The 16,576-nt window shown below is 37.2% G+C and overlaps 1 protein-coding gene across 6 annotated transcripts in view; it reads left to right on the forward strand.

Moving 5' to 3' along the window:
- CACNA1D (calcium voltage-gated channel subunit alpha1 D) overlaps nt 1-16,258 on the forward strand; it is a 168,918-nt gene extending 152,660 nt beyond the window's left edge. For 4 of the 6 annotated variants that reach the window (XM_021409351.1, XM_021409350.1, XM_021409349.1 and 1 more), the window contains 9 exons: nt 1,714-1,844; nt 7,592-7,708; nt 9,143-9,510; nt 9,809-9,835; nt 10,662-10,811; nt 12,503-12,666; nt 13,609-13,730; nt 14,495-14,815; nt 15,818-16,258. In XM_021409351.1, the coding sequence (XP_021265026.1) occupies nt 1,714-1,844; nt 7,592-7,708; nt 9,143-9,510; nt 9,809-9,835; nt 10,662-10,811; nt 12,503-12,666; nt 13,609-13,730; nt 14,495-14,815; nt 15,818-16,111 (1,694 nt within the window). In that variant the 3' untranslated portion in view covers nt 16,112-16,258. The remainder of the gene's footprint in view (nt 1-1,713; nt 1,845-7,591; nt 7,709-9,142; nt 9,511-9,808; nt 9,836-10,661; nt 10,812-12,502; nt 12,667-13,608; nt 13,731-14,494; nt 14,816-15,817) is intronic. The other 2 variants (XM_021409355.1, XM_021409352.1) reach the window with 1 other exon arrangement.

The following is a 16,576-nucleotide window of genomic DNA, read 5'->3' on the forward strand; positions in this document are numbered from 1 at the left end:
AGTAGAAAGTAAATAACGATTAAATTAGCAAAACTGTGATATTCAGGTAAAAATACTGATAACTGTACTATTATTAGTGAGATACACTGGGACATATTATAGATAAAGCTAAAACACAAGGAGAATATTGTATTCAAACCCTATGTATGATGTTACAGTAAATGACGGTCACTTTAAAAAAATCACTTGAGAGGGGAAAATCTTGCTTAACAAGATGTGAGTGCAGGTAAGAAAAAAAGACAAAGCAGATGAAGATACCTCTCAGGTCTGTACTAAATCTCTGTTAGAGAGAAAGAACAATTGAGACAAAACTTAAAAAATAAGAAGAAGAAGAATAAGATTTTTTTTTCTATCAACAATATGTTAAAATACATGTGAACACATTAGATTTCCTGTGTACAACCAAACAACGCTGATCCCGAGGTGTGTAAGCAGCTGTCTGTCACAAAGGTGACTGGGATGGCAGGGACTTTCTGTCAGTCAGGGTGTGGGCCCTGCCAGGGGCCACCAGTCCTCCTTTCTGTAGAGCTCTACCCAACCAGTTGCAAATAGCTGTCTTGGTATGCTGCAAAAATACGGAGAGTAGGCAACACAGCAGAAAGGGAAACATCTAGCTTTGTGCCAGATAACTCTAGGGGAAAGAACTGTGTGAGAACAAAAGCAATGTTTTTGAATAGAAAACTATTCCTAGTTTTCTGGCAAGCATTACATATGCGGAGATCAAACTTACACAGCTGAGTGATTGAATGGAACGCACGAGCATACTTACATACCATGAACTAGGGGATTTTGATATCATAAGGTATCTGCCTTTGAACTTTGAAAACTTTGAAATTTGGATTCTTTTCACAACAGTGACTCTAGAAAATGGTATTTTTTACTGCACTTACTGTCTCTGTATCTTTTGAACTGCACAAAATTAACTGACATAAATTATTTTCTTGTCTGTCAGCATTTCAGAGGTGATACAATACAATAACATGGGGAAGCACCACATGTTTCTTGTTCACTTTTATCACCACCTGACTGGGAGGTGGCTAAGGATCAAATCTGCGCTTAATCAAGAACCTCACAGGAAATGTGTGAAATTGTAAACACTGTGAGATTTCAGTCTAGAGTCAGCCTTCTTGGGTGACAGCAAGAGAGCAGAAGATACAGCCCAACATGAGTGTCTGGGATTCACAGCCAATACGAAGTGGAAGTTGCTAAGAAAGTACATAGCAAAGCAACCTATAAGGATGTCAAAGTCATTTTGCAATTACAAAAATACTATATTGATACACTGACCAAGAAAATTTGTATCAGCAGGAATAAAAAGTGAGGTATTGTGAGCAGAACGTTTTATATAGAGTCACTCTTGTGGAAGACGCAGTAACTCTTGTTTTAATTCATTTGTTTCAAGTAGTGAAAGCCAATATTTCAGTTTCTATGTGCATACAAACATATTGATGGCTTTGTTAGAAACTTACATGAGCTAACCTACAGGTACGTGAGACTTGGTAAAGTGTTGTATTTTCTTCTTTATTAAGGATGAGTTCACTTAACTGACTGAGCATACCCTGCTTGCTAAAACATTGCTTTAAGCCAGTTAGAGGTCCCATCATTGTAAGCTGAAAGCATAGTGCCTATTGCACCCGTCACATCAGATATAAGTGTACAGGCTATTGCCAAATGTGCTGACCTGGGAGAGATCTGTCTGGTCTGTTCATTTAGATGATGAGGTAACCGTGGGGAAGTTCTATGCCACCTTCCTGATACAGGACTACTTTAGGAAATTCAAGAAACGCAAAGAACAAGGACTGGTGGGGAAATATCCTGCGAAGAATACCACGATTGCTCTGCAGGTGATTTTGTTTTTACATTTTAACTAACCATTTTGTGAGCTTACTTGATGTAGCAGGCAGATGAATGTTGATGGTTGTGCAGTGCTGCAAGGATTTTGTTTAGCTGGGACTCTGTTCATCAGAAAAGTAAAACATAATCCTGCTTTTCTGTCTGTAACAAGGTAAGTGCAATGCATTTTTCTCTGTGGATTACTCAAATGGTAGCAACAGTTATAAGATTCCTCAACCGGTTGAGTTGATGTAAAATCAGATAAATGAAGTTCTAAGCTATCATCTCCATTATTTGGAGATATTATTTACTTTTCTTTAATTTCTTATGTTCCTACCATATTATAAGCCAGTTCTCAGAAAACATCCTGACAGGTGTTACCTCATAGTAAAGAAATTTTTGGTATTGTTTTGCTTCCTAATTCTCATTGTTCTTTTTCCATTCATGATTACTGATGAAATAACTTCCAGCAGTTTTAATGTTTGGAACTTAACTTTCTATGGAAGTAATATTAGCATGCTATATTAATGCCATCTACTTCTGCCTGTCTCTTAAAACAAGTTATCAGATGGAAACCAGGACTGTAGTACTCTTTGACCTTCTCTCTCTCAGGAAGCCTGCAGCAAGCTGTCCGTAGAGTATAAGTGATCTGGAGGTTATATTTGAAAGATTCTACCTGGTTATACCCTGTGTGTTATAAACTCTGAAGCAGAAAAATGGGAGGCTGTCCTCAGATAATTCCAGACATCATACACTGTGTTTATTGGATTAGGGCTTTATTAATTTCTGTTACTGGTTCTTATGAAGAGGAGCAAAGCAACGAGTTTTAAAATGATAAGCAGCAATTCCTGTTAGCTATCTACTAACATTTTTGTTGCGTTAGGTACACTCCTAGGGCATGAGACACATAATTCCTTAGGGCTGGATTACTTATAGTGCCTTTCTTGTCCTATTGACTGATATTTATGCAGTAGGAAGAAATGTAACTTTGCTCTGATTTTTGTGCTGTAGCACTAGTTAAAGAGATGGCTTTCTGTGGTGATGGAAATGTGTATCGAGCCAAACAGTAGTCACATTGCTGGTAAAGATAGATGTTAAGTGAAGCATGAACAGGTTTGATTACTTCCATCTACTATGTAGAGCAAATGATGAATTAATTTTAGCCTAAACTATGTAATATTGTCATCTGTACTTTACATTTATTACACATAACCCTCTTTGTTAGCAGGTACAAATAAAAGTTAATGGATATTTCTCTTGATATCACAGATAAAGAAAACACTGATTTATTGTGCTGAACTTGATTTGGGGAGTATGCTTCAAGTTATCTAATTACACTTTTTCTCTTTTTTTTTTTTTTTGAATTAATATCAGCAGTTAGTGTGGGAGGAAAAAAAGACCTCTAGTAAGCATCAGGTGTGGGGTTAACGAGTTTTGTTCAAGTTCAATTTAATTGTCTCCTGTGTTCATGTTGCATTCACAGCAGGGCTTAGCTAGAAGGGAGTCTGGGTCTGAGCAAAAGCCCGGAGCTTTTGTGCAGTTGTAGAGCAGAGCTCAGCCTCAGCACTAGAGGATGGACTCGATGGAGATGAGTAACACTGGGGAATCAAGACTGGGCTACTATGTCTCTTACGTTCACTGCTATAGTGTAGGTCTATTCAGCTATTCTTCTGCATGCTTGTTTTCTTACAGTGGTTCTGGGTTTTTATTCTGTTCATATTAGCTTCAGCTTATTTTTATGTTGTGTCAGTGCAGCTGTGGTGTTGGGGTTTTTTTGTTTATTTTTGTTTTCTTTACTATAAAATAAGCAGGTAGTAAAAACACGTTCATTTTCTGAAAATGGTTTTATGAACAGTTTCATAATCATATGCTTTCAGTGCTCTGAAATTAAGACATAAGAATTTAGAATTTGTGCTTTATTTCAGATCCAGTGAGTTTATACAGCAATATATGTAACTATCCATCATTTTTCTAAAATCTATGAAGCAGAGCTTATAAGTATCTCTTCCATTTCGTGATAGCACTGTAAAATGCCTCAACTATGGAGCACTGTTTATCTTATGACAAGAAATACTGTGGTGATAGTGATTCTTATTTAAACCATTGCATTTACACATCTTAACATAAGCTTAATCTTCTCTGCATGTAGGCTGCATCATACCTCGAGATGGATTTGCACTTGGTTCACTTATAGGGAAAGTTCTCTTTTGGTCGTTCTAATATTTATAAACATTGACATGTTTTTCTAAAGGCTCTGACTTAGGGCTCTTTCATCATACAAAAACTTCTTACTGTAAAATGTAGATCTAAAGTGATGTTATTGTTTTGTGAATGCTATAGATGTATAAAATTGATCTTAAAACTATTTGGTATTAGTTAAAAATAATCTTTTTAAAATATTTTAAAAACTTTTTAATGTTCCCACGCTTAACATGGCTTTTAAACAATTTGTGCTTTGTTGCGTGGTGCTTTTCAGGTACTTTTAAGGTTATCTCCCTCTAAATGACCAATTCAGAAGCATAGTTATCAGTCACAGGACATTTTTTCCCACTGGGGGACTCCTACAGTTCTGTTACTTCAGCATTTAAAAGCTGACGTGTCATCTCAGCACTGTGCCGCAGACAGAGGCATCAATTAATCGTCTCTTGAGATGTGATTTAGCACACAGTGTATTAGTGCTTTGTTCTTCGTGACATCTTGAAAGAATTGCAGGTGCTATTGTGCCTCATAAAGCACAGCTGCACAGAATTATTTTGTTAATTTCAAGGCATCTTGTGTATTTGGAGGAGAGCCTATTTAAAGCCGTGCTTGGTTTTATTATGTAATTACATCGCTCAGAGCACTGTGTGTCACTGGTTTGCTAACTATTGAACTGATGCATCTCATCTTTCCCATGCAACAAATTAAGCAACAAAGGCATCAAAATTAAATTTTGCAGAGAAAATGTCTGAAGGAGAAAAACACTTTTGCAAATGTCTTGTGAAATCTTTAGAATAGAATTAGATGCAATCAAATACAGTAGCATGTATCTCTTTTCTTCCTCCACTTCAAAGAAACATCAACAAACCTGAGTAGAAACAACAGCTGCGCTCTTGCAGAGCAACATGAATAATTTAGTTCGCAGTTTTGATTGTTATCCCTGTACTACTAGTGGCGGAACATCACTTGCATGTGTTTTATCTGCTGTTATAGATCCTTCCATCTTCTAATGTCTTTGAAAACCAAGTTTGCTGAAAGCTACAGGGTAAATGTACATAAATATTGACTTCCATATGCAAAAAAAATGTGTACCTGCTAAAAACATACTTGTAGGTAAAAACCAAGTGCTTTATCAGTCCATACTTCCTTTGCAGCCTTCACAGAAGACTTTAAAGGTGGTTCAGAGGAGCGATATTCCTACTGCCAGATAAGAGTCAGTTCCTCTGTGTTTATGTCAGTCCAACTTCAGTGGTAGTTGGTTGGCTCCTGTCTCAAAGGGTGGTCTTCTCATTAGCAAGAGTGCAGCATGAGAATCTGTCTCATGATGCAGAGCTCTCCTGGCACAAAAATTGTTCTTATATTGCTTGGAATACTTTATTGTGCTCTGCTTAAAATAGGGCAGTACATGGGAGTAGTCATTTTAATGACAGAGTTGGGAAAATTGTAGATGAATCTGTTAGAGCAAGTAAGCTGACGAATGTTTTAATTCTGCAAACAAGTATTGCTTATAGAGCTTCTGGCTTTGGTACTGGGTGTCAGGGAATAAAGCTGATTGTTTTAGCTTAACTAGCAGATACACATTTATGTACAGTGATCCATAGTTTACTCTTCTGTTGGTTGTGTCATTGCAAGAGATCTGTTGTAGGCTAATTAGTGTTGCTGAAGAGAAATGAGATGATAAAAGCTTCCTGCTTTTAGTTTGCCTTCTTTAAGAGGGAGCAGTTCTCCAAGAAATAAACCAGAAGGAAGTGGGACATGTAATTGAAATTACGTGACTATTGAATATGTTGCTGACAAACATATGCCTTTTCTCAGTATTCAGGCATATATTTGTGGGACGTTGTCACTATTTGTCAGACAGGAATATAAACTAGTAGTTTTTTTGCCAGAGTTAAAATTTATAATACTGCTGTCTTACAGTGTTATGTTCACAGAGAAGCATAGCTAGAAGGGAGACTGGGTTTGAGCAAGAGCCCAGAGCTTTTGTGCAGCTGTAGAGCAGAGCTCAGCCTCAGTGCTAGAGGATGGGCTCAGTGGAGTTGTGTAATGCTGGGGAATGAAGACTGGGCTACTATGTCCCTTACGTTCACTGCTGTAGTTTAGGTTATTCACCTATTCTTCTGCATGCTTGTTTCCTTACTTTAGGAGTTCTGACATTGTATTCTGTTTATACTACAGTTTATTTTAAAATGTCAGTGATTTGGAAATGCAGGTGATTATTGTTACTTATGACTGAGTAACCAAAATACTAAAGCCTGTGGTCTGTCTTGAAATCTGTACCTGGGAGTGTTAGTTTTACCTCCCTTTAGCACCTTACACAGTGATGACCTTAGCATCCTTACTAAGATTGGCTGTGCAATTAGCATTAGAAGTAGGAGAATGCACAATGTGTTCATGAAAAGTGTATTGTATATTAACTCCCCAGTAAGTGATTTTTAGTTGAGTTCAATTACAGCATCTCTCAAAGTTCACCCTTGAGGAAGAGAATGTAATTGCCAAATTCAGGTAGGTAACGTGATTAGTCAAGCACCATTCTTAGGAAGTGAAATACTAGAATGAGCAAAACCTGAAGAAGAGCGTATGGTAAAATCAGATACAAAGCTTTTTGCTTGATCCCTTTCCAGGTTCTGATTGCCCACACTGCCCAAACACCATTTTGCTCCCCAGCAAGCAAGCTCTTTCCATTCGGAGCTGAAGCCTGGCTGCAGCGTGCTGCCGGGGTTGCGTGAGTGGGACCAAGCCATGCGTGGTGTCCTCCACAGTCCTTCAGTGCTGTCTGCAGCAATGAAGCATGCAAAATTCCCCAGACATCTTCATGCCACGTTATTCCCCATGGGAATAATGCACATCTTCATGCCCATTCCCCATGGCAAATAACATGTGTTTGATACATATCTGTATCAAAAATACACAGCAAAATGATAAAATACGCTTTTAGATAATGAGCACCAATTGTGCAAAGTGTCTCCCTTTGGCAGAGACCTGCTACAAATTGCTCGTGATAGCAGACTTGAGACAGAATTTGAATGAGTACATGCTGAGCTCCCAGCTGCTGGAGCTACGTGGCTTTCTGTCTTAAGCTAAAGCTTTAAAACAGGTTTCTGTGTATCACAGTGCGGTGCAGATGGGCTGGAATTATTTCACTGCTTTCTTTACCATCTGAGCTCTGCCAAAACTGCTGCTGCAGTAGCAAAGATCTCCTCATGTTTCCTGTATGAGCACAGGCTGCAAACATGTTTTTGACATTAAACATACATCCCATTGAAATACGTTCTTATAGTTCTTGTTGATTACTTATACTTTATTATAAGATGATGTAGGGTTCCGTAAGCATCATCGGTCTTTTAGTCAGCATCTACTCTGGTAATAAGGACGTGATCACCTCAACAGGATTGGATTGTAGTGGACTACAATCTACTTTTGTTTATAATAGTAAAGAGACATATAGGAGAATGCATCCTCTACAACTATCAGGATACAAAAACTTGATGACTGTTTTTAAAAGTAACTGAAGAAGAATTTGTATTCCTAATATATTATGATATTGTCCTTGATTTAGGCAGGACTAAGGACACTTCATGATATCGGCCCTGAAATACGCCGAGCTATATCCTGTGACTTGCAAGATGATGAACCAGAGGAAAACAATCCAGACGAGGAGGAAGAAGTTTATAAAGTAATGTCAGAACACAGCTATGTGGTTTTTTTTGTTACGTAATATGAGTTTTATAGAATGAGCTTATCCCTGGATATGGAAGAATAATAAAAAACCTCAAGTCAGCAAAACATAAATATTTAATAAACATCAGTATATTTTATTTTTATCTGGAAAAAATGGTATTACCAGGACACCTGCATCTCATCGTAATCTTAGGAAGCAGTTCCTGCTGGGTGATTCTCCTGCCCCTAATTCTTTCTTATTAATTCTTACTTATTCTTAAGCAAATCCTAAGAAAAGTACGAGCTTTGCACAGTGCCTACAAAGCCAACTTGTGATAATGCTGAGGTATAAACTGGATATACATTAACTTCTGCACTGGTGGAAGAGATGAAATTCTAGGCAGCCAAGCCTCAACAGACACAGAGGTGCATGTTTTAAAAAAATGCCTAGAATTACACTGTAGTCAACTAAACATAAGGCCAGTCCCAGTTTCCTGTGAGGAATATCAATAAAAATCAATCTGGAAAAAAGGTTAGTTTCAGGAGCTATCTGCACACCATTGTCAGCCAGCAAGAAAGCTTAAATAAGAAGTAGGTGTAAAGGAGTGCTTCTGAAGTAATTGTCATAAGCCCCATAGCTTGCTTTTGTCCTTCACCAAAAAGGAGGATGTGGCACTGGGGACAGTGCTGCAGTGACCAGCAGTGGATGTGTTTCTCTGCCAATCATCATTACGTCCTGTCTTCTCTAGATTGAGCTTCAAGACAGACTGCTGTCATCCAGGACCCACACCTGGCTAGACAGGGAGGCCACATAATCTGGGTTAGATGTAAAAGAGAGCTGCATGACATAGCCATAATTTATCACTCCATTCTCTTTCTCACCATCCATTACACTCTCAGGGCTGATAAAGAGTTACTGCTCTTTCTTGTTCCTCTGCAAGAAGGAAGAATGGAATCACTGAAGCTTAATGCTGTCTACTTGAGATATGCTTGCAAGCTGTTGCATGGCACTCCATCTTGTCTGAGTGACGCCTGTTGCAAATCAATGCTCTGAGAGAATAGAAGAATTCCACAAAAACTTTTTTGAGAATTACACAGACATGTCCCTTTCTGAGGAATTTGGTGCATGTTCTTCGTGTACAGGAATCTGGGTTTCTCCTGTATAATGAAACATGGAGAAAGCTGGATGTCACAGGTGTATGGAAAAAGAATAACGTTCACTGCATAATGTTGATTTGACTTTGAAATCCAAATGTTGTCATTGCCACAATCACATCTCTATCACGTCAGGAGATGCCATCTGAAGCATTGTAAAATTAGAAAGGAAATTCACAGTGTAGCTGAATTGTTACTTTGTACACATGTAGAAGAAAAGTAAATAATCATCAGTCAAAAATGTGTTCTACTAAGGTATCTGATTTTGTTTTTTCTTTCTCTTCCCCTAAAACAGAGGAATGGTGCCCTCTTTGGCAACCATATAAACCATATTAGCAGTGACAGACGAGATTCATTTCAGCAGATCAACACCACACACCGTCCCTTACACGTGCAGCGGCCTTCAATTCCATCTGCAAGCGATACTGAGAAAAATATGTATCATCAGACAGGAAATTCTGTGTACCACAATCATCATAACCACAACTCAGTAGGAAAACAAGTTCCAAACTCAACGAATGCTAATCTCAATAATGCCAATGTGTCCAAAGTTGTTCATGGAAAACACGCTAATTTTGGAAGTCATGAGCATAGATCTGAAAACGGTTACCATTCGTACTCTAGAGCTGACCATGAGAAGCGAAGAAGGCCAAGCAGTAGGAGGTAAATTTACATATGTGTATTTGCTTTTAAAGGAATTCATACATTTTGAATACTCTGTAAGAAAACTTGTTCTACATGAAACTAGTTTGTTATATTTAGCTTCATTTCAGTTCCCTATTGATATATGAAACTTAAAATATAGCTGTAATATATGGGAAAAGTTTATAATTTTAATATGTTTTAAAAATTATCTTTAAAGTAGTAGTTACTTTACAGGCATTATAATCACCAATGAGTTTCTCAAAACTATTTGATTATAAAATATCTTTCTCCATAATTTCATGGCTTACCTGGATAGAACCCGCTACTATGAAACATATATTAGGTGAGTTAACTTTTTTGTGTTTACAATGTAGTTCCCTTTTTCTTTCTTTAAAAAAAAAAAAAGTATAGTTTTAAAAATTAACTGTCTTACAATGCATATGATGAAAAAAATATGGGAATATTTCTAAGACACATTTTTCTTTGCCAGTTCTGGAAGAGTAATCCTCTGGTTAAAAAAGTCCAGGCAGGTTTGTGCTGTTTTCAGCAGACAGAAGATCACACCTGATGGTAGTCCTGGTTTAAAATTGAATTGCATAGACTGGAAAGATAATGATGATAGCTTCTGTAAATATTGTTTGAGATTGCATTTGCAGGGGCACAACACCTCTCCTGGTCTTATGTCTGAATATTTGCTAAGGCAAGATTTTAAAATTGGATATAGCGTGTTATATGAAATTCATTGCAAAATGTGCGTTCTGTGGTAGCTCGCAGTGTCTAGATTTACACATCCAGTTTGTGTTTTTCTTGGATGACCTCAATGAGTTCTCTTTAATTTTTTTAGCTATTTCACAAACTTGAGACATTTCAGAGAGGTTTATTCTACCAAGTACTCTGAACTTATGTTTTGTAAAAATGTCTTCGTCAAATGTATTTGGCTTCACAGAGCATCCCCACATTTTCATATTTGTATCCCAAATATGCATCCCCCCATCTTTCCATATTTGTATCAGGTCAACTACTTGTGGGCTGTATTCTGCAGAACTTACTATAAAGTCACATTCTGCCTACAAGAGTTATTAATGCTTGTTTTTTTTTTCTTGAAAGCATCTTAAAAGGTCTCACGTATAAACCATAATCAGTCCCAAGCGTTTGCTTGCTGCTTACAGGTCTGACTCTGGTGATGGCCGTCGACCGACTATCTGCCGTGAAGAACGTGACATTCGAGACTATTGCAATGATGATCATTATTTGGGAGAACAGGAATATTATAGTGGGGAAGAATACTATGAGGAAGACAGCATGTTGTCAGGAAGCAGGTGAGTATGTCTGTTAAACTGAGGAAGGGAGTTCAGTAATTGATGTACTCATCCACGTAGGCTTCACTGAGCGCAGCTGCACTGAAAATCCTCTAATAAAGTTAATACTCCACAGCTACTGGTTAGCAAAATGATGGACAAGAAGAGTGGATGTACCAAGGACCTTTGTGTTTGTCATCAAATGCTGAATCCAGCAGAATTTCTTTACCAAATTTAAAGCAAAGCAGAAAGTTCATTTGAACTGAGTATAAACTAGTGCTAATATTAACTCAACTGATGCAGAATTGGGTATCTTTCTTTTGAAAGTTCTCATTGTATTACTTCATTAATCATCCTCATCTTGGCGCCATTTTCTGTCTTGTTAATACACACACTTAACACTCTCATGGTTCTCCTGGCCTTTATGTGCTGGGAACAGATGGTTTTTATCGTTTGTTCATAGTCTTTATGGAAATGTCATAGATGGCATTTCAGTCAGCACGCTGGCATTGCTTACATGTTTGTATTACTGAGCAATGTGGAAACTTGTATTGATCTGATGCTTTGTGCTGTAACTGCAGGGTTGTAGTTTTATAACCCAGTTCCTCTCAGATTTCTGACTCAATTATATTTTCTCAGGCCAAAATCCAGAGTGGTAGCCTAGTTAATTGTAGTATTTCTGTCAAGTAGAGCTTTGTTGTTCTTAATTTTGCATTCAGATCTTAATTTTAGACTTAAGAATATCAATCCTTGATTTCCTTTTGATAATTTTAACTTTTTTTACTGCAACTTTCACTCGGTTTCTTTGGGAATGGACTGTGGCAGGTTTTTCTAACTTTAGAACTGTGGTTCCCAAGTTAGTTTGGCTTCACTAACACCACTGTGACATTCCTTCAGCAACATCAGATCTGAACTTTGCGTTTGGACTGAAAAAATCTTGAGTCAATTGTTGTCTGGTTATCTTCCTTAAAACAGCTTCCCTTCTGCTAAGTAAATTCAACACCTTCTCAAAAATATTCTATGCTTCTATTAGTATTTTTTTTAATATTGAATGACAGCCCAGAAATAGAGGAATTTATTTCCATTTTATCTTAAACAAATATGCACTAGCGCCAGACATGCTTTATTCTCCTCCTATGCTATCCTTATTAGCCATATGAATTTTGACAAGATTGGCACCCTAATCTGCATCTTGTTGGATTGTGTGAAAGCTAAGATTTGCATAAAAGCTGAGTTTTACAGAATACTCAGGACACTCATTTTTGTATGAAAATTACAGCCAAAAACTCTTACTAGTAGATTTTTAACAAAAGAAGTTTGAAGAGTGCGGAAGGCTGAATTCTGTGTTCTGAATTTCTGTGCTCCCCTGCCAGGGTTCAAAAAAAAGAATGACAGGAGTAGAACATAATTTTGGTTTTAGAATTGTTTTTTTAAGCAACATTCAGTTTAGCCTCTATTGGTAGGAATAACTTCATTGGAAATATACTTTGATAAAAATTTAATCTGACAATATGTTATGTAATTACACTAATAGAAAAATGTATGCTATCTCAAAATCTGTTTGTATACACAATATTGATTTTAAAACTATGTCATGTAATTATATAATATAGTTATACCTGGTTTTGTTGGGGTATCTTCAAGAAGAAATCTAAACCACTCAACTTACAGAAATTCTGAACTAATCTTTTCTTTATTGCACTTGAACTCAGGCATGTGTATGATTACCACTGTAGACATCACTGCCATGACTCAGATTTTGAGAGACCAAAAGGTTACCATCACCCACATGGGTTTTTTGAGGAAGATGACTCACAGACCTGTTATGATACAAAAAGATCTCCTAGGAGACGGCTGCTACCTCCAACACCAGCATGTACGTACATTAAGAACATTTTGTTTGCAAATCCAGAATGAATTAATTCATTAAAATATTTTCCAGTTTAAAAAGCTTATTTGTAACTTGGATTTTAAACTTGATGTTTCATAATGAATATTGCTAGCAGATTCCTGAGAGGTCTCAGAATCTACAGATCTTAACATACAAATCAGTCTAATATCTCTTGCCTCACTGATCCAATAGCATGAAAATAATCAATGTAACTGCTGATTTACTTGAACTGGTAAATGAGGAAGAAACAAGGTAGAATGCAGCTTTAGTTTTCTTTGAAACATTTATCAGATGGATTCAGTCCAAGCCTTCCTTATTCGCACCGACAGATGTGCAGCATTGCTGTTGTCTCATCTGCTGGCACCTCCCTGCCCCTTAACAGCCATGCTTCTTAATGACACTGAGATTACCTCCATATACCTCCTACTGTTTCAGTAAACATTACAGACTGAAATTCAGTGATTTTCAGGGAAAACAGAACCAAGAGTGAGCTTAATGGTGTGGGGTTGTGGGTTTTTGATTTATAAGCTAGGGATTTGGAAGTCTGACTCATTAGAAGGAAGAATTTAGAAGTGTGGAGAAGAAAGAATAAACTCTTATTTTTAACTATTCACAGCAGTGTACAGCAAAACTCTGAAGTCAAGTATCAAAACCAATCTCCAGAAGTGTAAAACGCTTCCTTCATAAACATGACTGCTTCACATTCTGCCCTGTTAGGCTGCTCATATTTCTGCCCATGACTGCATTTGCTCGTGCAATGTACCTATTCTTTATCTTATATACAACTTCTTTCTTCTGTTAGCAAACTCTTTTTCTTATCAGTAGCATATTTTTTTGTGTGATAGTTGTCGTACAGTGGAATTCTGCAAACAGCAGTCTTTAAGGAAAACTGTTCCATTTTCCTAATGAATTATGGTTTCCCCACAGCAAATAGACGATCTTCCTTTAATTTTGAATGCCTCCGCCGACAGAGTAGTCAGGATGACATACCGCTCTCTCCAAATTTCCACCATCGCACTGCTTTACCACTTCACTTAATGCAACAGCAGGTAAATCCAGGACTTTATGTAACTAATAATGAATTACATCTTCTTATCTTCTATATTGTATCTTTGACTTTCACTGTTTCTTGAAACAGTATCGGAGGATTATGCATAGATATAGTACTAGGTGGTCTAATGCATTCTAATTCTAATGCATGAGGATGCTATGGAATAATCCAGATCTTTTAATAAGCATAGGCAGTATATGGTGAATATAAATAAATCCATATTCTTTGTCCTATAGCTGAATTTAATTTTTGTGAATCACGTTATTGTTTCCTGTTTACATGCTATTTATGCCTACTTACTTGATCTAAACTAGGACTTGTGACGTGGTCTTGTTAATTTTTTGTTAATGTTTTTAATTACATCATATTAAATGGAATAGTTTAGTTTCGTATGACCAAACAAAATCTTTCTGTGGCACAAGTCTGCTGTCCCCTGCTTGAGCCTCAGGCAGAGGTTTTATAGCAATAAAAAAAGTTTTTTAAAAATTCTGGATGATGCCAGGTGAATAGGTCCCTCTTCCTCAGAGGCCAAAGAAAGCAAGGTACATAAACTAGTTATAATAACAAAAAAAATACCATTTTATGCTCTCTATTTACTATTTTCAGTTCTGTTCCTCTTTTACATGACTCTAAACATCAGAAAATATAAACTTTGCATAGCAGCTGCCTGAAGAGTTGGTTTGAGCTGACTGCTGAAATCAGAATTGAGTATGACTTGGAGTGTTTGAAATCACTAACTTTAAAAATTCTTCCCCATTCCAGGTCATGGCTGTTGCAGGTCTGGATTCCAGTAAAGCTCATAAACATTCACCAAGTCGTTCCACGCGTTCATGGGCTACCCCACCTGCAACCCCTCCCAACAGGGACCGCACTCCATATTATACACCTCTAATCCAAGTTGACAGGGCTGAATCTACAGAACATATGAACGGTAGCCTGCCTTCCTTGCACAGGAGCTCTTGGTACACAGATGACCCTGATATCTCCTACCGAACATTTACACCAGCCAATTTAACAGTACCTAATGACTTTAGGCATAAACACAGCGACAAACAGAGGAGTGCAGACAGTTTGGTAGAAGCGGTAAGTATTACAGAAACCTCTGAGGTCATCAAGAGTTTCTGCTTAGCCTTTTTGTTAACATTAAAATGCTTATGGTTCAGTCTACACGATCTCTCTGAAAATGTGATATTTTCACTGTCAACTGAAACTGTTTTTAAGTAAAGACAGGAAAACTTCTCGGTTGCCACGCTGTAAAGAATTTCAGTGGAATCCAAAATCATAGTGTCAGTGTCACAGGGCTGGCAGGCAGGCTGCAAGAACTCAGCAGAAGGAAAGTTGGGAACGCATCAAGGGCAGGATTTTAAATGAACTTTAAGCTTTCTAGCCAATGCGGATCAATTGTGAAATATCCTTTCACAAGAGCCAGTGATGCATAAATTTGTTTTCTCTGCTTTATTTCCATTTATTTATTTATATTATTTTATATGTATAAATCCCCATTTTTGCAGTAATCTGATTAAAAGAACATGAACTCTATGAAATTGGTGTGTACTAGTTGCAGAGAGGGTAAACAAAGACAACCAGAATTGATTTCCAGGTGTACTAAGGAATGTTAGAAATTCTTTTGTATTATTATTATTAATAACATATTGCATTTCTGAGTATCATAGTTACTGTTCTTGCTTCCATCTATTATTTTCTTTCTATTGCTACAAGCTAAACAATATACTTTACTGTTTCCAAATGGGATTTCGGCATCCTTCTTCCATGTATTCTAAAATACCTAGAATGTGTCTAGAATTCCGTTTCAGCAACTTGCCCCAGTTTTATCCTCTGGGATTTAGTAGTTGTTGTCCTATGTTCATCAGACTCCTCCTAAGTTTCTAATGAAAACAATTAGATGTATTGCATTATCAGTTACAATACCATATAACTGATACCGTGTAGTTTGAAGCCATTTGATTGTTGCTTTGATTTAGCATGGAGTTTCTAGTATTGTCCGCAAATGAAAAATGTTTTTATGATATGTCTGTTCTTCCATAATTCTGCTTTATATCTCATTCTCTCCTCTCCATCTGCCAGGTACTTATATCTGAAGGCCTAGGAAGGTATGCAAAGGACCCTAAATTTGTTTCAGCTACAAAACATGAGATTGCTGATGCTTGTGACATGACTATCGATGAGATGGAAAGTGCAGCAAGTAATCTTCTCAATGGAAATATTAGCAATGGGACCAATGGGGATATGTTTCCCATTTTAAGCAGACAAGATTATGAACTTCAAGATTTTGGTCCTGGCTACAGTGATGAAGAACCAGAACCAGGACGATATGAAGAAGACTTAGCTGATGAAATGATATGCATTACAAGCTTATAGTATTTAGCAAGGGAAATGATTTTAATAACAGAAAAAGTGCCTCATAGTTTAAAGATGCTAGGCACTAGTTGGAGTTAACGAATCAAGTTTTGTACAAGTGATGTCACACCTCAAGGAAGCCATAACTAATAAACAGATTATCTCCGGGTTGCTGAAATGTGATCAGAGCTGCAGCACATCATCTCTTCCCACAGAATCTTCAGTTTCTCTGTAGGAATAAGGTTATTTTGAAAAGAAGCAGGTTCTGACAATCCGTTTTTTGAGGGCTAGAATGGGATTCTGAGGTGTAATATCTTGCCTGTCTTTCAACCTTGTGCTGCTGTCCTTCATGGTAGAGCAGGATTTTGTCAGTGAAAATGTGTAAGTCCAGCACAACACGAGGTGAGTGATGACAACCAATAATGTCATTACCTCAGTACTCAAGAGCATATCAGCTGTCCATCGCATATCTATTCTAATACTGTT

This window comes from Numida meleagris, chromosome 11 (assembly GCF_002078875.1).
Source record: "Numida meleagris isolate 19003 breed g44 Domestic line chromosome 11, NumMel1.0, whole genome shotgun sequence".
Lineage (NCBI taxonomy): Eukaryota > Metazoa > Chordata > Aves > Galliformes > Numididae > Numida > Numida meleagris.